The 25,184-nt window shown below is 41.9% G+C and overlaps 1 protein-coding gene across 29 annotated transcripts in view; it reads right to left on the bottom strand.

Moving 5' to 3' along the window:
* PFKM (phosphofructokinase, muscle) overlaps positions 1-25,184 on the bottom strand; it is a 46,081-nt gene that overhangs the window by 19,707 nt on the left and 1,190 nt on the right. For 7 of the 29 annotated variants that reach the window (XM_077953983.1, XM_077953982.1, XM_001096244.5 and 4 more), the window contains exons 2-4: positions 24,066-24,156; positions 23,302-23,424; positions 3,151-3,243 (exon numbers count right to left, since the gene is read on the bottom strand). In XM_077953983.1, coding sequence (XP_077810109.1) covers positions 3,151-3,243; positions 23,302-23,424; positions 24,066-24,156 — 307 coding nt within the window. The other 22 variants (XM_077953999.1, XM_077953987.1, XM_002798548.4 and 19 more) reach the window with 12 other exon arrangements.

Below are 25,184 nucleotides of genomic sequence, written 5' to 3'. Positions count from 1 at the left end.
TGGGTCTCTATGAGACTAGACAGAAAAAAATCTAATAAATGACTTGAGCATGACTTTTTTGAAAGCTGACACTAAATAATTTCTTTCTGTCTTAACTTTCATAAGATTTTTTAAAATATATGAGGAATAAACATTTGTTAGAGATGAATTGCACTTTCTAATGGATATCATAAGTAAAAATTATAAACCCTAGAATAGCAAGCCAGAGAGGTAAAGGAATCTCTGTTCGCGCGAACCTTTAAAAATAGAAAAGGCCAGGTGTGGTGGCACATGGTCTGTGGTCTCAGCTACTTGAGAGGCTGAGGCAAGAGGATTGCTTGAGCCAGGAGTTCAAGTCCAGCCTGGGAAACATAAAAAGATCCCTTCCCATTTCTTTTTTTTTTTTTTTTTTGAGACAGAGTTTCACTCTTGTTGCCCAGGCTGGAGTGTAATGGTGTGACCTTGACTCACCGCAACCTCTGCCTCCCGGGTTCAAGCGATTCTCCTGCCTCAGTCTCCCAAGTGGCTGGGATTACAGGCATGTGCCACCACGCCCAGCTAATTTTGTATTTTTAGTAGAGACAGGGTTTCTCCATGTTGGTCAGGCTGGTCTCGAACTCCTGACCTCAGGTGATCTGCCTGCCTCGGCATCCCAAAGTCCTGGGATTACAGGCGTGAGCCACCGCACCCAGCTGATCCCGTCCCATCTCTTAAAAAAAAAAAAAAAAAAGGATAAACATACATTTGTAATGGCTGGCTATTTGGAGACAGAGGGCCAGAGCAGATGACTGACTGAGGTCCTTTCCAGGGTTAGAATATGCCAATGTTTATGGCTACTAAAGGTAGCATAGTTTTGGTGGCTGAAGCCATTCCTAGGCTGGAAAGGGAATTAGGATTTGGTACGGCATCAGCCCAGCATCCCAGAGTTCTTCGTTTTTGAGCTCAGGATATCCGATTCCTGGCCATTTTTCTACCTCAAGAGATGATTAGCTTCGCTGAGTTCGGGGAATGACAAAGCTGTGACCTCTATGGATTTTAGACAGCTCAATCTCACTTTTCCATGTGGCCCACAAACCCTCAGGGGAAAAAAAACAAAAACATTTCTATGTTTTCTCCCTGGGAGAACTAGAGTCCATCAAACTCAGCTCTGGGCAGCTGACTTCTGAATTTGAGCTTCTCCTTCAGCTGGGACCTTTCAGCTCTATTTTGAGTTTTCTGTTTTGCCTCCTTGCCTCCATAGAATTTTAGTTTCTATCACTCTCAATCCCTAGTGATATGCTGCTGTGATGTTATGGGGATTTGCAGGTGGGATATTTCCCTGGATACACTATGCCTATCAGCTGGGTCCTTCAGAAATTAGCTTATCTATAGTCCCTGCCTCCATAAAAGAGGGTCTTTCTCTTATAGCAGTGAGTTATGGCCATCACTAGATTCAGAGGGCCTCACGGCTCAGGATCAGAAGGTGGAAGGGCTCTGCTGCTCTTAGACCCAAGTTAAATCCTAGGCTGACCTTTTTTTCCCCTCTTTCCCTCTCTAAAAATATCTTCTTCATTTTATAACTCTGTGTATCTCACTTGGATTGTTTAGCAGGCTTTCTTCTCTCTTCCCCTGATCTGACAATCTGGGTCCACAGACCATTCTACCAAGGTTTCAGGATCAATGCTCAAGTGCATGTTAAAGAATTCAGTATTGGCATGGTACTCTGCCAGCAGAGAAGAGAGATGCAAGAAAAGCCAGGTCTGTGGTTTCTGCAAACTCAACTATGACTCTGCATTCCTAATCTGGTCACTATTCCTAAACTCAGACCTCCATACTCTCCTTCCTCAGTTTCTTCATTCTAGCACTTTCTGATTCATAACCTATATCACAATTATAACAAATATTAGTTTAAAAAGTCTAGCTTTACTAATATACTAATAAGTATCATGAGAACAAAGATTGTGTCAGACTTTTTCACTGATGTATCCCTAGTGACCATCATCCTGATTGACACAGCAGATACCAATTCATTTTTAATTAATTAATGATACATGTATTGAGTATTTATGATGTGCCTGCTACTGTTCTAAGCATCTTACTTAAATAAAGAGTTCAGTGTCTTGAAATCTACCTTCTCCATGAAGTTTTCCCTGATTAATTCAATCAGGGACTATCATTTCATTATATAAGTAGATTCCACTTGGTTAATGCACACTTGCTTGTTTTCATTTATGTGCCTTATGTAAGAATTCTAGTTTCCTCATTAAACTATAAATTCCTAAAGGAATTCAACTTCTTCACAATATACAAGACAGGGCTCTATACAAAGTGGTCCTTAGCACAAAGTCTAAAAGAGCCTAGGGACAGTGGTGCTGAGGAGGGGAGCCTAGCTGAAATTGCTTTCCTTCTCTCTTTTTTCCATAATTGTCTCCATGTCCTGTATCCTTTCAAAGAAATTCTTCCTCTTTTCAATGTATCAGAATATATCAGAAGATCAAATGAGAAAAAGTTTTTTTTAAAACAAAATCACATATTCTCTCTCTCGCACTCCGTGTTTCCTATACACCTAATTTTCATGACTCCCAGGTTTCTTAAATTCAATCTAGAAAAAGGTTTTTGCTGGCTCATTTTCTGCCCCTCCACCTCATAGCGGATCTGTATTGATTAACTGCTGCTATTCCTATTTTTTCAAGGGGTAATGAAATGGAAGAGGAGGAAAGGCCAGAGAAAACCGAGTGCCTGACTGACCCTGGTCAGTACAAGAACTCTCCAGACATCAGAGTTAATACCTGAAGACCTCGTTGGGACCCACCAAATACTAATTCTGGGTCTCCTCCCATCCCCCCCATGACCAAATACACGAGTTAATCCACTTACTGCCTTCTCAATAACTTTCTCTCTTTAGTTTCTTTCCAATGCTGCTTGAGAAAACACCACTCTTTCAGGTTTCCAAGGACCAAAAGAGTCCCCAGTCTTCAAAGAAACTTTGAAAGAAGTTTTATGAAGATGTGGGTAAATAAAAGCAAGGCAAATAAAATTCAAATGCACTTGAGGACTTAGGCCTCACAGAAATTTTTAGGAAAGCCCAAAATTCCAGTGAACCTACAGAAGAATAATTCTATTGTAAATGCCAACGGAGTCAGTAAATTCCAAAAGCCCCAACAGTCGTGTTTTTCGTCCCCTCCTCCTTACCTTGGGCATCTCCGCCAGAGGTTAAGACGGCGATGGCTTTGCCAATCCCCAGGGTTTTGGCTGCATGGTGCTCTTCATGGGTCATGATCCACTCTAGAATTTAAGACAATGGCCAGTTAAGACACAGCAGGAATCAAGATGCCACTAGCTCAAGAAACGGCAGTTAGACTGGCTAGAGCCACCTCAGTCAGGCTCTCCCACTATACCAAGTCTGGGCTTTGCAGCCTGAGAGCTTTGGGCTTCTTCCAGAGGAGAGCCACACCCTTGTAGACTGACAAGCTGAAATGTCATGTAATCAAGCCCAAGACTACTAAGGTTCTAACTAATCCCTCTCTGATCCCTCCCACCCCAATTAGAACCTATGTGGGGAATAAACTAAGGTCAGGGAAAAGAGAAGTTGACTGAATAGAAATGAGAAAGGGAGGAGAAAAGTTGAGTTAGCTTCAAGGATACCTCCCGTTTCAATGAAGGCATAGGTTATTGCAGAGAGCTGGAATCAGATGAGGTTTAGGGCACTGATGACAATCAGCAAAGTAGAAGTAGGAGAGCAAGGGTACGTTGGATTATAATTAAGATTAGGGTTGGGTGTTATGGAATTGTGCTATTGGAATGGGGTTAGGTGATATGGAGTTGAAACTGTAGTCTGAGGTTATAAAGGCACATCAGAGTTAGGCAAATTAATGGTGTCAGTCTCAAGAGTGGTCAGGGACTTTCTATGGCTCTTCCCTCTCAGGCTGTCAGCCTCCTGAGCATCTCTTGATCCTTGGTCTTTGGGTCTTGCCCCTCACATTACTACCTGCTATGAAATGAGAAGATTAATACAAAGTCACTGCCATATATACACAGATGTGTACATATGACATGGGAACACCCTCATATTTTGTTCTTTAGGGATCACCTCTCTCAAAGGAACACATAAGAGGACATACTTTTGTATCCATAAAATGCCAGTGGAATTATCACTCTCCCAGTTTTCCAGGCTAAAACCTGTTATTTTTAATTTATCTCCTCCCTTCCTCTCAGATTCAAAACAGTAACTAAATCCTATTATTCTCCCTTCTTATTATCTTCCTTTATACATCCCCTCCTTTCTATCCTCATTGCCATTTTCCACCTGAATTGCTTACTACAATAGCTAGTCTCACTGTGCTTGTGTTCCTTTCTTCACTCTATTAGACACACAAAATAAACCTTTATAGGAAGGTCATAGGTCCCTAGGCTTCAGTAGAGATGTGTATTCATTCACAGGAACCCAAGTTTTAAGGGCAGCTTGTGCTTGCTTCTACCCTGCATTTGGAGAACTCAAGGTAGCTGCCTATAGAAACATAGGTCACATAAACACACAAATCCACACAAATAATAAAAGAATGCAATGAGACATATACGAAGACATACATTCACAAACATGCATTGTGTTAAGAGACAGAGATTAATGAACATACTACATATAATCAGTACTGACAGATAAGTTCTCAACTTGTTGGGTTGGCATTCGAAGCTTCTACAATCTAGCCCTTGCATGTAGCTTCAACTTTTGGTCCTACAGATCCTCTGCTCCATTGTCACCTGAACATTACTTTGCTGTTCCCACTTTTGTGCCTGGGCATACTGCATCCCTTGTCCTGGTGGCTACCCTGGCCCTTTCCACAGATTCATACCCCATTCCATCATTTAAGGCCAGTGATAGTTGTACCCTTATTAAACCTTCACTGATTACCACAGGTCAAGGAAGCCTTCTTTTGGACTTCCTCTAATCACATGTTGTCTAAACTGGATCACCGCCTCCCAGGTTCAAGTGATTCTCCTACCTTAGCCTCCCGAGTAGCTGGGATCACAGGCATACACCACCACACCTGGCTAATTTTTGTATTTTTTATTGAGACGGTTTTCACCATGTTGGCCAAGCTGGTCTGGAACTCCTGACTTCAGGTGATCCGCCCACCTCGCCTCCCAAAGTGCTGGGATAACAGGCATGAACCACCACGCTAGGCCTGCTTTATGTGGCATTTTAATTGTTTCTTATGCACTGAAAAGAGGGTTGGACTAGATCAGGGTCAGCGTACAACAGTCTGTAGGCCACATCCAGCCCTTCTCATGTTTTTGTATGGCAGTAAGCTGTGAAAGGTTTTTATATTTTTTAGTGGCTGCAAAAAGTACTTCATGACATGTGAAAAATGTTAAGTTCAAATTCCAGTGTGTGTACCACCTTCATTCATTCACGTACTGTCATGGATGTTTTTGTGCTACAACAGTAGGATGGATATTGTGACAGAGACTCATGAGCCGGCAGTCTAAAATATTTACTATCTGGCCTTTTACAGATGAAGTTTGCCAACCACTGGACTGGATGGCTATTAAAGTCATTTTCCCTAAGTAGACTGAGAACTCCTCCAGGGCAGGGATCATGATCATTTTTAAAAACTCTCCCACAGCCCACTAAAGACTCGCAAAGTCTATGCACATTACAGGACCCCAATAAATACTTGTTGAAAACAATGAACTGATGAACTACATGAAATACAAATGTATGAAAAACGTAAAATAGGCTTGGATACAGATATACCTCCATATTCTACTTTAAAACACACTCCTAACTTGGACTTCAGAAATCATATAGTGGCAAACAGTGAAAGGAACATACAGACACGCGTGACTAGAGACACTCTTATTTAACTGGAATGTTCATGTTCAAATTTCTGCTGTTTTCAAAAAAGAAAGATTAAGTGACTAGGGCAAACAGGAAGGAAAAAAGATGGAAAGAAAAGAACAAGACATCTGGGTATGCTGATCCCTTTCCTCCCGTTTTTTTTCTCATTCACTCTTGGAGCTCATGACGGGGGTAGAATCCCACACAGAGCTCTTCTACCCCTGGCAGCGTCAGTGAGGGAGAAAATTCGCCATAACAAGAGGAGTTTAAGAGTGCTGACCTGTAAAAACCAGCTCATATTCTTCTACTGAAATCTCTAAGGCAGTTACAGAGGCACAGGACACAGAAATTCATGCAGACTCATGTATAAGCATCCCTTACAGACCCACAATGACACGCACGTAGAGAGAAACAGATATTAAAACATATCTCTGAAATCACGTGTGTATATAAGCACGCGGCAGGGAGAAACAGACAAGCAGCATCACAGGCGCACAGATTTGAATTGGGTGAGTGCCAGGGTAGGGTCAGGCAGCCAAGGGCAACCCGTCCGAGCCCCACCCACCCATCCCTGATTCCCGGGGAATGCAGCTGAGCCTGCAAGCGGAGGGGGCTGGCCAAGGGGCTAGGATTCTTCACGACTGCCCTGCCCATCCCCCTCTCGGCTCGGCTTAGGATGCCGTATCTCCTCTTCTTTTCCTTTCTGCTCCTTTCAGTTCTCCCTACCGCCTACTCCCGGCCCATACCTTCCCGCCTCACTCCCAGCTCTCCCCCTTGCTCTTCACTCAACGGCCCCTCTTGCCTTTTAGTCTTAGCTCTCCTCCGCCGCTGCTTTCTTGCAGATTGTCCTTGGGAAAGGGGGGAGGTGTGCTGGACGAACACGGGGAGGAGCCAGGTGGAGGGAGGGGGAAGGAGGAGGGGGAAAGGAGGAGAGGCTTCCCAACCTCCACTAACAGATGCTGACAAGAAGGCTCCGCCTCCTCCTGCTTGCCTTTCTCCTCCTCTTCCTCCTCCCCTTAAGAATTCGGCTCAGATATGGCAGCGGCTTAGTTTCTTCACTCCCCACAGCCCTGGGGTCCTCATATCTATCTAGAGAGCCATCAGCATCTTTATTTAATGGGAATAGGAAATTGTTTCGTTGCTTCTCTTGTTTTCAACACATAACTTTTTCCTAGTCCAGACTCCCTGAGACACCTTGCAGTCCAACATGTTCAGCAACTGATAATAAAACCTGCTCCTGTGGCCCCCATCCGTCTTTAAGCAAACATTTATTGGGAGTCTGTGTGCTAGATTTTGCATTAGGTGCTGAGATATTTTTAAAAAATAAAGAAATATAGTCCCTGTCTTTGAGGAACATTGAATTATGACATCTTCTATAGAATAGCCTCAAAAACTTCTTTTACATTTACATTACCTTTCTCAGAGAAAGTACAGAAAAGCTAGCTACTTGGAATGGAGGTGTCAAGAGGGAAGGGCGTGGCTGTGACAGCCACTTCTCAAGCCTGCTGTAGGGAGGGATGGGGGCGGGATTCTGGCAGTGAAGCAAGCATGTAAATTAGGCTTCACAGCAAACAGGATCCACCCTGGAAAAAGGGTCAGATGCTCCCAGAGCAAGAGGTGCATCCATTACTCAAGTCTCACCTACCCTTGCTCCACCTATGCGTTTGCTTCATTGTCTCCACAGTCAGGTCTCCTCTTGCTTTTACCACTGCCCTCTTCCTCTTGCTTACTTTTATCTCTACCCCTGCACATTCTGGCACACACAATACAAATGCAAGTGACTAGGAGATAAAACCCCATTTGACTACACAAAATAAAAGCATTTGTGCTCCAAATTATACCATCAAGAAAGTGGAAAGACAACCCACAGAATGGGAGAAAATATTTGCAAATCATGTCTCTGATAAGGGGCTGGCATCCAGAATAAAGAAAGAACTCATTTGCAACTCATTAAGAATGTAAACCAAAAATAAAATTCTAAGCCCCTCAACCATCTGAATAGACTCCTCCTCTCAGTCAAGGGTATTCCAAAATTAATCTGAAAAACTAGTTCAGACCTTGATGGAAAGGGGGAGCCAGACATGCTTCATTATATGCTCCTCCCTTTTGGAATTACTGATAGAACACACTCTTTAAGTCTGATAAAAACCATTTACAATCTATTCTCTGAAACCTACTACCTGGAGGCTCTGTCTACCTGATAAAACCTTGGTCTTCACACCCCCTTATCTTAACCCAGACATTGCTTTCTATTGATTCTAAGTCTTTGGACAGTAACTTAACTCTTTTCACCAATTTCCAATCAGGAAATCTTTGAATCTACCTATGACCTGGAAGCCCCGCTCCCCACTTCCCACTTCCAGTTATCACGCCTTTCCGGACTGAACGAATGTACATCTTACATATATTCATTGATATCTTATATCTCCCTAAAATTTATAAAACCAACTTGTGGCCCGACCACCTTGAACACATGTTCTCAGAATCTCCTGAGGGCTGTGTCATGGGGGAGCTGTTGGTCACTCATATTTGGCTCAGAATAAATCTCTTCAAATGTTTTACAGTTTGACTCTTTTCACTGACAATAAAAAGAAAACAACTCAATTTAAAAATAGGCAAAAGAGTTGACCAAAGAAGATATATACAGGTGGCAAATAACCATGAAAAGATATCAACATCATATGTCATTAGGGAACTGCAAATTAAAACAATGAGACATAACTACACACCTATTAGAATGATTAAATGATTAAAATTCAAAAATCCAAATGCTAATGAGAATGTGGAGCCACCGGAACTCTCATTAATTATTGGTGGGAATGCGCAATGGTATAGTCACTGTAGAATACAGTTTGACAGTTTTTTACAAAGCTAAATATTGTCTTACCACATGATCCAGCAATAGCACTCCTAAGTATTTACCTGAATGAGCTGAAAATTATGTCCACACAAAAAACCTGCACATGAATGTTTATAAAAGCTTTATTCATAATTGCCAAAAGCTGGAAGCAACCAAGATGTCCCTCAAAAAGTGAATAAACAAACTGTGATACAGCTATACAATACAATATTTTTCAACAATAAAAAGAAATGATCTATCAAGCCATGAAAAGACACAGTGAAACAGGCCAGTGTGAAAAGGCTGCATACTGTATGATTCCAACTGTATGACAGTTTTGAAAAGGTAAAACTATGGAGACAATAAAAATATCAGTTGTTACCTGGGGCTTGGGATAGAGGAGGAGAGATTAATAGGTGGAGCACAGGGGATTTTAGGGGCACTAAAATGATTCGGTATGATGCTATAACAGACACATGACATACATTTGTCCTGACATTATGCATTTGTCAAATTCATAGAACTACACAACCCAGAGAGTAAACCCTAATGTAAACTATGGAACTTAGCTAATAATAATGTATAAATATTGGGTTATCAATTATCATAACTGTATCACACTAATGCAAGATGTTAATAGGGAAAACTGGTCGGGTGCAGTGGCTCACCCCTGTAATCCCAGCACTTTGGGAGGCCAAGGCAAGTGGATTGTTTGAGCTCAGGAATTTAAGACCAGACTGGGCAACATGGTGAAAACCTATCTCTACAAAAATACAAAAAGTTAGCCAGGTGTGGTGGCGCATGCCTATAGTGCCAGCTACTTGGGAGGCTGAGGCATGAGAGTGACTTGAGCCTGGGAGGCAGAGCTTGCAGTGAGCCAAGATTGCACCACCACACTCCACCCTGGGCAACAGAGTGAGACCCTGTCTCGAAAATAAAAAATAAAAAAATGAGCAAAGGCTTGAATAGACAGTTCTCTAAAGATGATGTATAATGGCTAATAAGTACAAGAAAAGATGCTCAACATCAATAGCGATTAGGGCAATGCAAATCAGAACTACTTCACTGAAGTGAGAATACTACTTCATACCCATTAGGGTGGCTATTATCAAAAAAGAAAAAAGAAAGGAAGGAAGATAGAAGGAAGGAGGGAGGGAGGGGTGGAGAGAGAGAGAGAAAGGGAAGGAGGGAAGGAAGGAAGGCAGGAAGGAAGGAAGGAAGGAGGGAGGAAGAGAGGGAGGGACACAAAGAAATAAAGGAAGAAAGGAGAGAGTGAGGGAGAGAGAGAGGGGAAGGGAGGGAGGGAGGGAGGGAAAGGAAAGGAAAAAGAAAGGAAAGTGTTAGAGTGGATGTAAATACATTGGAACCCTTCTGCATTGCTGGTAGGAATGTAAAGTGGTGCAGCTGCAGTGGACATTTGGTAGTTCCTCAAAATGTTAAACATAGAGTTGTCGCATTAACTACCAATTCCACTCCTAGGTATATACCTAGGAAAAATGAAAACGTGTTCACACAAAATCTTGTATACCAATGTTCATAGCAAAATTATTCATAATGCTGGCAAAATGTGGAAAGAACCCAAAGTCCATCAACTGAAGAATGGATAAAATGTGTCATATCCATATGACAAAAAGTGTCAAAATTTGTAAAATATTTGAAGATATTTATTCTGAGCCAAATATGAGTGACCAATGGCCTGTGATACAGCCCTCAGGATATCCTGAGAACATGTGCCCAAGATGGTCAGGCCACAACTTCATTTTATACATTTTAGGGAGATACAAGTCATTCATTAATACATGTAAGATGTATTTGTTTTCCTTAATTCTCTCAGCATGCAAAAATACATGTAAAATGTACATTGGTTTGGTCTGGAAAGGTGGGACAACTGGAAGCAGGGGTTTCCAGGTCCTAGGTAGATTTTCTGATTGGCAATTTGTTTAAAGAGTTATTATCAATAGAAAGGAATGTCTGGGTTAAGATAAGGGGTTGTAGAAACCAAAATTTTACCATGCAGACGAAGCCTCCATGTATCAGACTTCAGATAGAATAGATTGTAAATTTTTCTTTTTTTTGTTGTTGTTTTTTTGAGAAGGAGTTTTGCTCTTGTTGTCCAGGCTGGAGTGCAATGGCACCATCTCTGCTCACCACAACCTCCGCCTCCCGGGTTCAAGTGATTCTCCTGACTGAGCCTCCCGAATAGCTGGGATTACAGGCACGCACCACCATGCCTGGCAAATTTTGTATTTTTAGTAGAGATGGGGTTTCTCCATGTTGGTCAGGCTGGTTTCAAACTCCTGACCTCAGGTGATCTGCCTGCCTTGGCCTCCCAAAGTGCTAGGATTACAGGCATGAGCCACCACGCCCGACCAATTGTAAATGTTTCTTATCAGACTTGAAGGGTCTGTTCTATCAATAATTCCAAAAGGAGGAAAGGAGGAGGCATGTCCAGCTCCCCCTTCCCCTGATGACCTGAACTAGTTTTTTAGGTTAACTTTGAAATGCCTTTGGCTGAGAGGAGGGGTCTATTCAGATGGTCAGGGAGCTTAGACTTTTATTTTTGGTTTATAAAACATAAAAACATTATGCTACATAGAATAAGCCATTCACAAAAGACCACATATCATATGGTTCCATTTATACAAAATGTCCAGAATAGGCAACTCTGCAGAAAGAGAAAGTAGATAGCAGTTGCCTGGGACTGAGGGAAATTGGGGAATGACTGCTAATGGGTACAGGGTTTCTTCTGGGGTTGATGAAAATGTGCTAAACTTACAGTGGTTGCAAACTGTATGAATATAGTGAAAACCATTGAATTGTACACTTTATTTATTTATTTATTTATTTATTTATTTATTTATTTTTGAGATAGAGTCTAGCTCAGTCACCCCGGCTGGAGTGCAATGGTGCAATCTTGGCTCACTGCAACCGCTTCCTCCTGGGTTTAAACGATTCTCCTGCTTCATCCTCCCAAGTAGCTGGGATTACAGGCGTGCATCACCATGCCCAGCTACTTTTTATATTTTTAGTAGAGACGGGGTTTCACCATATTGGCCAGGCTGGACTAGAACTCTTGACCTCAAGTGATCTGCCTGCCTTGGCCTCTCAAAGTGCTGGGATTACCAGAAAGAGCCACTGTGCCCAGCCAGAATTGCATAAATAGGTGAGTTTTATGATATTGGATTATATCTCAATGAAGACATTAAAAAACATTTAGAAAGAAAAAGCCTGAAAAGTTCCTGTAGGAAACTAAAATATGCTATTGTAAAATACACTTTGGCATATTTTAAGATAGCTATTCAGAGGCTGCGACACAGGAAGGGTTCTGTAAAGCTGTCCTTTGTGGGGAGATTTGCATTTGTAGACAAAATCTACATGAATGAAGTAAATAGTGGATGCAAACAGGCTTTCTCTTAGGCCCCATTATCTGCCTCATCCAGATCTAGGAAAGATTAACTCATAGGAAAAAGAGACTAAAAGTCTGACACTTGTCAATGTTCGATGGATAAACTTTTACTACAGGCTGAAATTTGAGAGGCAATGCATTCCTTTCTCTCTTTACCCACTACCAACTCCTATGTCACCATTAAAAGTGCTTTTAATGGGCTGGGCACCATGGTTCAAGCCTGTAATCCCAGCACTTTGGTAGATGAAGGTGGGAGGTTGCTTGAGCCCAGGAGTTTGAGACCAACACAGTCTATGTTGGTTTATGGGGCAACATAGTGAGACTCTGTCTCTACAAAAATAAATGAATAAATAATTTGGCTGGACATGGTGGCGCGCACCTGTAGTGGGAGGACCACTGGAGCCCAGGAGGTCAAGGCTGCAGTGAGCTGTGATCGGACCACACTGTACTCCAGCCTGGGTAACAAAGCAAGGCCCTGTCTCAAAAAAAGAAAAAAGTATTCTTAATGAATTATTGCACTAATAAGTCTATCTTAATTAGGTGAAGGCAAGGAAATGTCACTCATTTACTCACAGCCTTATCCCGAGACATTTAATCTTTTTTTTTTTTTTTTTTTTTTTGAGACGGAGTCTCGCTCTGTCGCGTAGGCTGGAGTGGTGCAGTGGCCGGATCTCGGCTCACTGCAAGCTCCGCCTGCCGGGTTTATGCCATTCTCCTGCCTCAGCCTCCTGAGTAGCTGGGACTACAGGCGCCTGTCACCTTGCCCGGCTAGTTTTTTGTATTTTTTAGTAGAGAAGGGGTTTCACCGTGTTAGCCAGGATGGTCTCGATCTCCTGACCTCGTATTCCGCCCATCTCGGCCTCCCAAAGTGCTGGGATTGCAGGCTTGAGCCACCGCGCCCGGCCGACATTTAATCTTTTAGATCCCTTTTTCTGTTCAGGGTGTTTAAAAAAATTATTCGATGATACTTGCTAAATCACTGTAAGGGGCTGGGTGCAGTGGCTCACACCTGTAATCCCAGCACTTTGGGAGGCCAAGGTGGGCAGATCACCTGAGGTCAGCAGTTTCAGACCAGCCTGGCCAACATGGTGAAATCCCGCATCTACTAAAAATACAAAAATGAGTCAGGCATGGTGATGCGTGCCTGTAGTACCAGCTACTTGGGAGGCTGAGGTAGGAGAATCGCTTGAACACAGGAGGAGGAGACTGCAGTGCCATTGCACTCCAGCCTGGGTGACAGAGTGAGACACCATCCCCACTCCCCCCGCCAAAAAAAAAAAAAAAATCACTGTAAGAAAGACTTTATTCAGGACCATCGTGATAGGTATAGGGACCACACCAATGGGATTTTGCAGTGGAGAAGACAGATTGGGTTCAACTCCAATTACAGCATGGGCAAGTGGGAATTTATGGCAGGGTCAGGGTCAGAAATTACTAGGAGGAAACATCAGGGGAAAGGAGGATTCTGGCTAAACCAAGCTAACAGGATTCTTGCCGAAGACAGACGAGGGTAATAAGGCATCCCCTGGCGGATGGTGGAGGGAGAGAAACTTGATCAGATATTGAGGATGACCATATATTGAGTTTGGGGGGGGGGGGTTCTTGATAAACTGACTTAGCAGGGTTCTTTGCTAAAACTGGATTTTACAAGAAAGTGCATGGATAGGTCTAGGAGAAGGTTCAGGAATCTGACTAAAGTCTTGCCAAGCAAAAAATCTTTGTCAAAGGCTCAATCATCCCCAGGAGTTCCTGAGAAACTAAATGAGCACAAATTAAGAAAAAGAGGACACAAACAAATGGAAGAACATATCATGCTCATGGATAGGGAGAATCAATATCGTGAAAATGGCCATACTGCCCAAGGTAATTTATAGATTCAATGCCATTCCCATCAAGCTACCAATGACTTTCTTCACAGAATTGGAAAAAACTGCTTTAAAGTTCATATGGAACTAAAAAAGAGCCCACATTGCCAAGACAATCCTAAGTCAAAAGAACAAAGCTGGAGGCATCACACTACCTGACTTCTACGGTAACCAAAACAGCATGGTACTGGTACCAAGACAGAGATATAGACCAATGAAACAGAACAGATCCCTCAGAAATAATACCATACATCTACAGCCATCTGATCTTTGACAAATCTGACAAAAACAAGAAATGGGGAAAGGATTCCCTATTTAATAAATGGTGCTGGGAAAATTGGCTAGCCATAAGTAGAAAGCTGAAACTGGATCCTTTCCTTACTCCTTATATGAAAATTAATTCAAGATGGATTAGAGACTTAAATGTTAGACCTAAAACCATAAAAACCCTAGAAGAAAACCTAGGTAATACCGTTCAGGACATAGGCATGGGAAGGACTTCATGTCTAAAACACCAAAAGCAATGGCAACAAAAGCCAAAATTGACAAATGGGATCTAATGAAACTAAAGAGCTTCTGCACAGCAAAAGAAACTACCATCAGAGTGAACAGGCAACCTACAGAATGGGAGAAAATTTTTGCAATCTACTCATCTGACAAAGGGCTAATATCCAGAACCTACAAAGAACTCAAACAAATTTATGAGAAAAAAACAACCAACCCCATCAAAAAGTGGGCAAAGGATATGAACAGACAGTTCTCAAAAGAAGACATGCATACAGCCAACAGATACATGAAAAAATGCTCGTCATCACTGGCCATCAGAGAAATGCAAATCAAAACCCCAATGAGATACCATCTCACACCAGTTAGAATGGCAATCATTAAAAAGTCAGGAAACAACAGGTGCTGGAGAGGATGTGGAGAAATAGGAACACTTTTACACTGTTGGTGGGACTGTAAAGTGGTTCAACCATTGTGGAAAACAGTATGGCGATTCCTCAAGGATCTAGAACTAGAAATACCATATGACCCAGCCATCCCATTACTGGGTATATACCCAAAGGATTATAAATCATGCTGCTATAAAGACACATGCACACATATGTTTATTGCGGCACTATTCACAATAGCAAATACTTGGAATCAACCCAAATGTCCATCAGTGACAGACTGGATTAAGAAAATGCGGCACATATACACCATGGGATACTATGCAGCCATAAAAAAGGATGAGTTTGTGTCCTTTGTAGGGACATGGATGCAACTGGAAACCATCATTCTCAGCAAACTATGGCAAGAACAGAAAACCAAATGCCGCATGTTCTCACTCATAGGTAGGAATTGATCAATGAGATCACTTGGACTCTGGAAGGGGAACATCACACACCAGGGCCTATTATAGGGAGGGCGGGGGAGGGATGGCATTGGGAGTTATACCTGATGTAAATGACGAGTTGATGGGTGCAGCACACCAACATGGCACAAGTATACATATGTAACAAACCTGCACGTTGTACACATGTACCCTAGAACTTAAAGTATAATAAAAATACACAGACCCACACACACACAAAATTTAAAAAAAAAAAGAAAGTAATCATCATCTCAAAGGACACCTAGGCAACATTCAGGTAAGTTAGGGGTTGGGGTCCTAGTGAAGGAGAATTTTCTCAGAAGCACTTACGTCTTGCCTATGGTCATCTCAAGGCAATCCACAAACTGAAGATGTTGTTGAGTTAAACTAGTAAAAACCAACACAAAATAGAGTAGCTGATGGAAGAAACACTTCATATTAAGAAATGGCTGTAAATTTCTTCCTGACAAGAATCTTGAGAAACTCCTATTTGTTATTAATTCATTCATACATTTAACAAATACTTATTGAGGACTCATGTGCCAGCCACTGTGCCAGCTACTAAGCTATATAATAAGCTCCCAGGGAGTTTATAATCTAGAGGGATTATCAAATGTTCGTAGGAAGTTTACATGTCATTGGACGGGGAATATAATTGAAAAAAAACAATAACCCCATTAACATTAATAATGTATCATATTTTAATGACATGAATATATTAAAGCAGGAGTAAAAATAAGTGGTACTTGGATAGTGGGAATTTGTCAGTGTTTACTCAGTACTGTTTATGGGAAAGATACCAGTGGATATGTTTTCCAGCATTAGAGATGAATGATATGATGAAACAGGAATAGTTCCTTAAAAATGGATTTTCTTTCCTTTAATCCTAAACTCCAAGACCATGCATTTCCCTTTTTTCCTAATATTCTATCCATCAAACAACTTTTGAATTTCAAATATAGCTTCCCAAGAACTTTAACAAATTGGACTCAACACTTTAGCTAGCTATTGTTGACTTGCCTTATTAATAAAAATTGGATTCATAATTCTATGATGGATAGATGTTGGAAGAAAATGTCTGAGATCTAAGCAGTTCTAGAAAATATGGTATCTGTCCAATTGACATTCCAAGGAGTGGGAGTGAGGCTGAGAAGCATACATTAGGACAGAGTGTTGGTGCATGAAGCCTACAGATGAACACAGTGCGGTGACTAAGGAAGAGTGGGCTGAGGAAGAGCTCTAAGCATTATCATACAAGCTAGGGTGACTACGGAAAGTGTTGGGAGTAAAGTGCACAGCTCAGCAATGTTAGAGGACCATGGACAACAAGAGCAAAGAAGCAAGTTACATAGTCAAATAAGAGATGGCACCAACAAACTCTTGAGGCAACCAAACTAAGCCAGTAGCTAGATTTTCACTCATTCCAAGATTATTTTCATTGCTATTATGGTATAAGGGGGCTGGAAAATAACACCTTGGACCCTTCCTCCAGAGCAGAAAGCTGAAATGTCCTGGGTTTGTGCTGGAAAACAACCTGGGGCCCTCTGATAGGCCTCTCAAGAGGGCTTATGTCTATTCCAATGATTAAACTATAGGAATTTGCCATGATACTGCTGGAAATCTAGAACTTTGTCTAGAATACACCCAGCTTTCTTCAGCTGCTGAGGCTCGTAGCTACAATTCAGAATTTAGGGTAGCTGGACCTGGGAGGAAGCGAAAGAAAAAAAAAAAGGATTGAATGCTTAAGAGGGAGGTCAGTTGGAGCCAGAAGACCATGAGATTAAAGCCCATCATTCCCTCTACCTTCAATTATCTGCTGGTGGTTTTCCTATTTTCAGCATTTGAGATAAAGCTGATGTGGACAGAGGAGAGCCAAATGATAATCTCGTATGAGGATCAGCATGAAGAATATGCCTTTCAGCAATTGCTTTATGCTGATCCTCAGTGCAAAGGAAGACATTAAGAAGGTCCTCAAGCTTCTTAGAGCTCTCCAAGTATCAGCCAGCCATTGGCGTGTTAGTGAAGTCCAGTCACATAGTAGGGTCAAAAATTATAATTATTATGAAAGAAGGAATTCTGGGGGAGATAAGTATGAGATGTTTAAAGAAAATTCTCAGCTGGGTGCAGTGGCTCACACCTGTAATCCCAGCACTTTAGGAGACCGAGGTGGGCAGATCATGAGGTCAAGAAATCGAGACCATCCTGGCTAATACGGTGAAACCCCGTCTCTACTAAAAATACAAAAAATTAGCCGGGTGTAGTGGCATGTGCCTGTAGTCCCAGCTACCCAGGAGGCTGAGGCAGGAGAATTGCTTGAGTCCCTGAGGCGGAGGTTGCAGTGAGCCGAGACGGTGCCACTGCACACTCCAGTCTGGGTGACAGAGCAAGACTCCCTCTCAAAAAAAAAAAAAAAAAAAGAAAAGAAAAGAAAAGAAAAGAAAAGAAAAAGAAAGAAAGCAAGAAAAAGAAAATTCTCCAGCAGCTAGTTAGGTAGTACCCTTGAGTAGAGCTGCAGTGGTATTCTAAAATACCTAATACATATCCTCTGTCTGACCATTAACCCTGTATGTCATGGATAGGTAAATGAAGACATGCAGAGCTTTGGGCAATGCCTTCCAAACCAGGATAAAACCAAACATTACTGCCAGGCAGTTGAGTAGTTCATGTAGATAGAAGATCTCTTTGACAATGATTACCAGAGGCTGACACGGGGTGGGGGGCAGTAAGAGGATGCTGTATGCCATATACATGAATACATTCACCACCATGAGGATAGTATCATGGCTATTAAATGAGTACAGATCTATGTTAAGACCACTGTGATGAAAAAATGAAGAAGATGCTGCTACTGATGGTGTACCAGGACATTTGGGAATGAGAAGTAGGTATGGCAGTCACGCAGGTGTGACTCTAACCCAAGAGAAAAGCAAACAGCATATAACAGGTTTCATGTATCCATTCAACAAATACTGTAAACCTAGTACATGTTAGGCACTGTTCTAGGCTCAAGGGGATCCCGAATTGGAAAAACAAAATGAAACAAAACAAATACCTCTGTCTTCATGGAGCTTACATGCTAGTGAGCAAAGCATATAATAAACAAATTAGTCAAGTGGTGATAAATGCTATGAGGAAAAATAAAGCAGGGCAGAGAAGGAGAGTGACATGCATGCTATTTAAGTAGGGTGAACTAGAAAAACCTCGCTGAGGAGATGATATTTAAAAAGAGGTCTAAATAAACAAGGGAGAAAACCATGCTAAGTACGATATAGGGGAACTGCTTTCAAATAGAGACAATAGCAAAGGCAGAGATCTGAGACAGGGAAAAGTTAAGAACCACTAAGATTCCTTTGGACTGGAATCAGAATTACACATGGGCAATAATGATTCGGCAGGTTGATGTTGTGAAACACTTGCAGCAATTAGGTATAGGTCTCTCTCTGGGTTGAAACAATTATATATCTGGCCCTCTCACCACTACACAACCCATGGAGCTTATCTAGTCATTACCTGACGAATATACTGCTTGTTATCTGCTTTTCCCCACTAGAATGTGGCTCCATGATGAGAGACCCTGGGCACAGGCATGAAACCATTGTCTGGAGAGTCATCTTTAGCTCCTGGGATAGGATGATTCCTGGAGACAAAGCAGACTCCACAAGTCACTAATACTGAGGTTCCTGACACAGGGCACTTGTTTGGCTATTCCACCTCACCTAGCAGGGACAGGCTGAGTTTCTTCAGGTACCCTAGTTGGTTTAAGACAATGGTTCTCAGTTGACACTAGTGGAATCAGTATCATCTGGGAACTGGTTAGAAATGCACATTATTGGGCCCTACTTGGGATCTACTGAATCAGAAACTCTGGGGGTGGTATACAGCAACGTGTTTTAACAAGCTATCAGGGTGAGTCTGACACAAGTCAAAGTTTGATAAGAATTGTTCTAAGCTGTGGAGGTCCAAGAACACCATCACTTGAAGAATGAATCTGTCAGCCTCAAAGATCTGGATGGCTCTTGTGGGGTCACTTACACCAACTACAATCAACTTACTGAGAGAGACAGTTCAGGGAAGAGGTCACAGGAGACAAGATGATTCCCATTATAAACTAAAGCTACCACTTTCAAGATTTGATTATGGCAGAGGTAAACAAACTTCAGCAGAGGAATGTAGCCTCAATCTTGAGCCAGATAAACTTTTTCTTTCCTTAAAAAAGTAAGCTTTTGGGGATATCAGAGCAGAGAAGACAAATAATTATTGTATAACACAATCCTGGGAGTCTTCCTCTTCAGATCTGCTAACCCCTAATCAAACACAACGTGGAAGCCTTAGCTGTTTAGCAAGTACATAGTCCATGGAATATACCTCTAGGCCTGTAAAAACACGTCCTTGGATAACTGAGAGGTAGTTTAACATGGAACCACCCAGAGAAGGGTGGTCCAAGTGTATATATACAAAATGATAGAAGATGAAAGAAGTGTTCCATAGATCTATTGATATCCTTGCATACTTGACTGAAAGAAGAGCATTCGTAAGGTGGTATTTCCCACTCAATGACTTTCCCAATTCAGTTGGCAATGTAAGAGCCCTGAAAATTTTAGCTCCAGGAGAAGACTCAAGTTCTGTGGAACTGATTCTGGAAGTCTGGGGTCAGGAGGTCAATGACGAATGGTGACTATGTTGAGATTAAGGCAATCTTGATAGAGGCAGAACTCCCATTGATTTTCCTTCAGCAAGGGTCCAGCTTCTTGGATTGCTACAACATAGCATGTATAGAGAGAATCTTGCCTCTGATGCAGAAAGCAAATACACCTGCTTGAAGGGAACTTGGATCATGGACAGCAATTGTAATCTCTACATTTCAGTTGCACTCACAACATTGGGGTAACTGCATCCTTGTCTGCATAATTCACCTAGGTGTGTGTGTACAGAATACCCAGGTACAGAGAATCAGAAGGGCAGCAGGGGGCATGGGCAATGCTGATGATAGATGGCCTAGATGAAGTGAAGAATATGATAGTAAGGTCTTATCTTCCAGGGAGAAGCTGTGACACAAGAAGCAAATGGGTGAAGCACCACTCCTTTGGAATGCTTCCCCATTTTCAGGTCACTAAAAGTAGTCTTGAGAGTCACTAGTTACCTAGGCAGGTTGCCCATCATCGAAGTCTTTATATACAGGAGAGGCTTTATGTCTAGTGGGCAGCTGGATCTGCTGGATCAGAGTCTGTACCACAAAGATGCCTGCTACCCCTGAGCTTTTGTCCTGGAGGTAGTTGTCCCACACTCTTACCTATCTTACCTATCTTGAAATGCTAACTACCTTTCTTTACAAAGCCTAGGGGTCAGGACATAGGGGTAAAGGGTACAGCCTAGGTGACTCACACCCTTGCTACGCCCCAGTGCAGGATCAAGTGGCTTTCTTATGTCAGGAGCTGATCCTCTACGGGCCACACACACACACAGCCTGCCTCATTATAGTACAGGCAGAGCTGCTTATACTGATAGGCAAGATGTTGGAAAAAACAACAGCTGCTTCCCTGCCAGGTATGAGACAAGAAAGAAATATATTCCATTTTTCTTAAGGACTAGAGCACAAATCTCCATGTACAACTGCACTTAGAACAAGGAGCAGAACACCCTGGAGGGAGTCCCTGTGAATTTCTTGGGCTGGCAGAAGCAGAAAGACATCAGGCGAGGGTTTTTTTATGTTTGGGTACCAGTAGCTCTGTGCTCATCTCTGCTGTTTGATGACATGAGTTCCTCACCATTTCACTGGTGCCCTAGAGTGATGCATTGCCTAGAGGTAAGAAATGGAGCAAGGTAATGGCATTCATCTCATCAGAGCAGATAACTACCCTTGTACCTCTCCAATCCATCCCCCACCCAGGAGCCAGAAACATGTTTTAAAAGGCAACATGATCCTATCATTCTTCAGTGATTTCCCAGAGCTCAGAAGTGTCAACAAGACCTAGAAGGCACTGCACAGTCTGGCTCTTACACCATCTGTACAGTTCACTCTCCCGCTATTCCTCCCATCATCAGGTCGCATTGGCCCATTCTACTCTTTCCCATTTCACAGTCTATTGTCCCCTTTTCTGGAAAGCTCTTCTCTCTTTACCTAGCTAATGCATACTCATCCCTCAGGCCTTCCTGAGAAACATTTTTCTGACTTCTCAGGCCATATTACATCCCCTGTTTTATCCTCTGATTACATGGTATTATTTTCTTTCATTGCACTAGCACCATTCTAGTTATATAACCATGTGTGTGATTGTGTAATTACTGTCTTAGTCCCATAAGACTATAAACTTCATGAGAGCAGACAATGTACCTGTTTTGTTTACTACTTTATTCCCAGTGCCAAGTACAGTACCTGACATAGTATGTGCTCAACAAATTCTCTTGGAAGTCAAAGGAGGAAGAGTAGGAGGGAGGAAGGAAGGGAAGAGGAAAGGATGAGGAAGGAAGCAGGGAGGCAGGCAGAAGAGGAGGAATGGAGACCTTATTGGTGCTGGGAAAATACTGGATTTCCTTCTCCAGTAGGAAAGCTGAAAGGGTTAAGAGTGGCCACTTACCTGAGCCGCACAGACCCCAGGGTTTAAAGGTAGAAGTTGAACATCAGAATTTTGTCCATGAGACAATGCTGAGTTCAAACCACAGAAGCAGGTCCAAATGAGTCATCAGAGCAAAGGGAGTCTGAGGTGAGTATTAGGTACATCAGGGAAAAGGAGAATCAAAAAAGCAGGAAAGATGAGGGCAAATAAGAAATAATCTGTACAAAGTCAATAAACAATAGGAAAAAGCTATCAGCTGGGTTTATTTCTTGCTGCTTTCTATGCAGGGGCAAAGGAAGTCTCATTAAAGGGATGTAGACCACAAACAGTTGCAAAACGAAGAAAAAAAAAGAAAAGAAAAAAGGAAAGAAAAGAAAAAGAAAGGAAGGAAGGAAGGGAGGAAGGAAGGAAAAGAAAAGCTGGCTCTGAGCAGTCAGCTGGTTCTTCCCTTCTCTATATATCTATGACTTCTTATTTTGAACCAATTCAACATTTTGAACCAAAGTTATTAAGTTCTTAACTTACACATTGTTCCATATTATCTCCCCTCCTTAATCATAAGATCATAGGAAACAAGGAAAGTGTCTAGTTCATTTTCTCATTTCCTAGAGAGTCTAGTCCAATGATTTCAAATGTGAGTGCCCAAAAATATGGCTAAATACTGATATATATATTTCATAAGTGCTAGGAGTTGTTACTTTAATGAAATTATTAACTTTCCGAGGAAAACCTTTTAGTCCTGAGTTCCTTCTGAAAATATAAGAGAGTTGAGCTAAATAATCGCTAAGGTATTTCCAAACTGTAAGCTACTGGGGCAATGGCAAGGATATGTCTTATACGTATGTTTTATAACCTATCATTTCTAGTATATTATTGGGCAAATAGTGGGAACTTGATAAAGATTTGCAGTGAATTGACTCCAATATAGATGTAATTAAGTTGAGACGAAACATACAGATGTGTTTCTGAAGCTTCGTATAAATTGCTTGTGAATTGAACATTATTTAAAACATACATGAGAAATCTATTATTAAACGGTTTCCTAAGATGAAAATTTTTTACAATATTTGGAATCATTTTGTAAAATAGTAACTCTTTTAGTCGATTTTTTTAAGTTTCACATATTTATATATCAAGGATGCTGACAATAGGATAAACCAGATTAGTAGTTTACAGTTATGAGCCAACTGATTTAATATTGATCAAATTAAGTTATTCTTCATAGAGAGAAATGTCCATTTCCCTACAGTTTCCCAGATGATCCATTCCCCACTCTCTCCCTTTTTCCTTTCCCTCCCCATCCCTCTTTCTCTTTCTCTCTCTCTCTCTCTGTTTCACACACACACAGATTTTCCCCCTTGGGTCTTAACTTGTATTTCAGCTTTACTTCAGTAGCTCTACCCTGATTTATAACACTATGCATACAACTTTCACTTTCCCATATTCCTTTGCACATTTCTTGCTGTTTACCCACATGCCTCACCAGTTTTGAAAACAGGTATGCTTCTCACGGTGTCTGGATCATCCAAAGTATCTAGACTCTTCAAGGTGTCTGTCTTTGTTGGTGGCTTTGGTATGAGCATGCTGGAAGTAGAAGCTTCCCCAGCTGAGAAACAATAGTTTTAGGTCACCCTCAAGGTGGGATTCAGGGAAGGGAGTGTTTCTTACTCCCTTTCATTTTTCCTATGACTCTGAGCTGTTCAGGTCTTTCTTTCCAAAAATCCAGTGAAAAATTAGAGAAGCGATGACTGTTCTCAACAACTCTCTTACCTCAAAAAGATTCCATTTCCTTGACATACATGGGGGAAAAGCAGAACATATAACTAGATACTTTGAGGTGGGGTGGATGAGAAGGCCATTTTTCCTTAAGGCTTGATTTACTTGATAGTTTTGGAGTGTCAGTTATAATGACAATAAAGATTCCCACAGATGAGCCCAGACTGGTCAAAGTAATTCACATAACAACACAGAAATCAATGAACAACTCATGGGGTAAATTTTGTTCCCCCCTCAACTCTCAAGTCCTCCTTATCTGCCTGGTGACTATCACAACAAACCAGGTCAAAAATCTTACCTGGAAAATACATGACTCAGTGATCAATATTTTATCAAAGTGAGAATGTGATAAACTAGTCAGTTGACCCCTAAAATCTGTATTTATACTAGAAAGCTTCACATCCTGTATTGAGACTTCTTGTGAGAGAACTCATTCTCTGTCACTGGAGTATGATCAGGAGACAATGGTACCTGTTCTCTGAGGAGTCCTGACTAACTGGCGAGATTGAATCACACACATGAAAAATTTCAGATGAAACTCGTCTTTATGCATGGCTCCCTCCTAGAAATAGAGACAGAGTTTAATCCAAATGAACAGAGCTCTGGAATAAGATGTCAATGACTGACAGACCAGCTATGCTCACTACTACTAGGCCTTAGGACTTGACAATATAAAAGTATCAGCATATGAGGCAACACAAATAATCTACTTTGATGTATTTGACAGGGCAGGATCCCCTGAACTCAGTAAGCTTCTGAGAGTATCAGAAAGGCTGGGGGCCTCCACAAACTACCCTTCTTCAAGTCTGAGCTCAGATTGTGCCTGTGGCTGTGATCTGAGTATAAAGGACCTACTAAGGGGGCATTTCTCTAAGACTTCTACAGGGCCTGGGTCCAGAGGCCTGCCAAGCTGAAGTGCTTGACAAACAGCCTGGATGAACAAACATATTTCTTCCCATTATTTTATTTTAAAAAGTATGTCAGATTCCAGGCTAATCAATGTGTCCCAGGAACAACAAAGCCCTTCAGAGGTCAGAGGTGATTCCTGGGTCCTTCTCTATCTCTACCCAGAAAAGCAGATCTCTAGTGGGCTCCCAAAAGCTTTCCTCACAGCTCTGCCTGTCTTTCAAATTCCTCCAGAGTTCTCGAAGTTTCTACATCTTGCCAGCGTCTAGCCTAATCCATCCTCAAGATGCTTTCTTCTTCTTTTTTTTTTTTTGTTTGCTGAATGGTCAATCAAGCATGAGGTGGTGCAGAGTATAGGACTGCAAATTAAGAAACTTGTTTCCTAGTCTTAGATGGGCCGTGCACTTAAAACCCTTGGGAAATCCCTTCACTTCTCTGATCCTGGTAACACTAAAATATCTCCAATAACCTCTACGAGCACTAACGTTCTGTGATTCTCAATAAAACACGAGATAGCCTGAGATCGATTTAGATCTCAGGTCCCCATCTGTCGGGGGAAGCCACAGGTTTCCGCAGATTTAGGGCCACAGCAAAAAGCTGCCATGGAAACTGGAACCCAAGCAAAACTCGCCGTGCGGAACCAGAAGGCGGCGAGTAAAGGAGCTGAGGGAACACAGAAAAGCA

Source organism: Macaca mulatta, chromosome 11 (genome assembly GCF_049350105.2).
Source record: "Macaca mulatta isolate MMU2019108-1 chromosome 11, T2T-MMU8v2.0, whole genome shotgun sequence".
In the NCBI taxonomy this organism is placed as follows: Eukaryota; Metazoa; Chordata; class Mammalia; order Primates; family Cercopithecidae; genus Macaca; species Macaca mulatta.
This window is presented reverse-complemented; position numbering and strand designations above follow the sequence as displayed.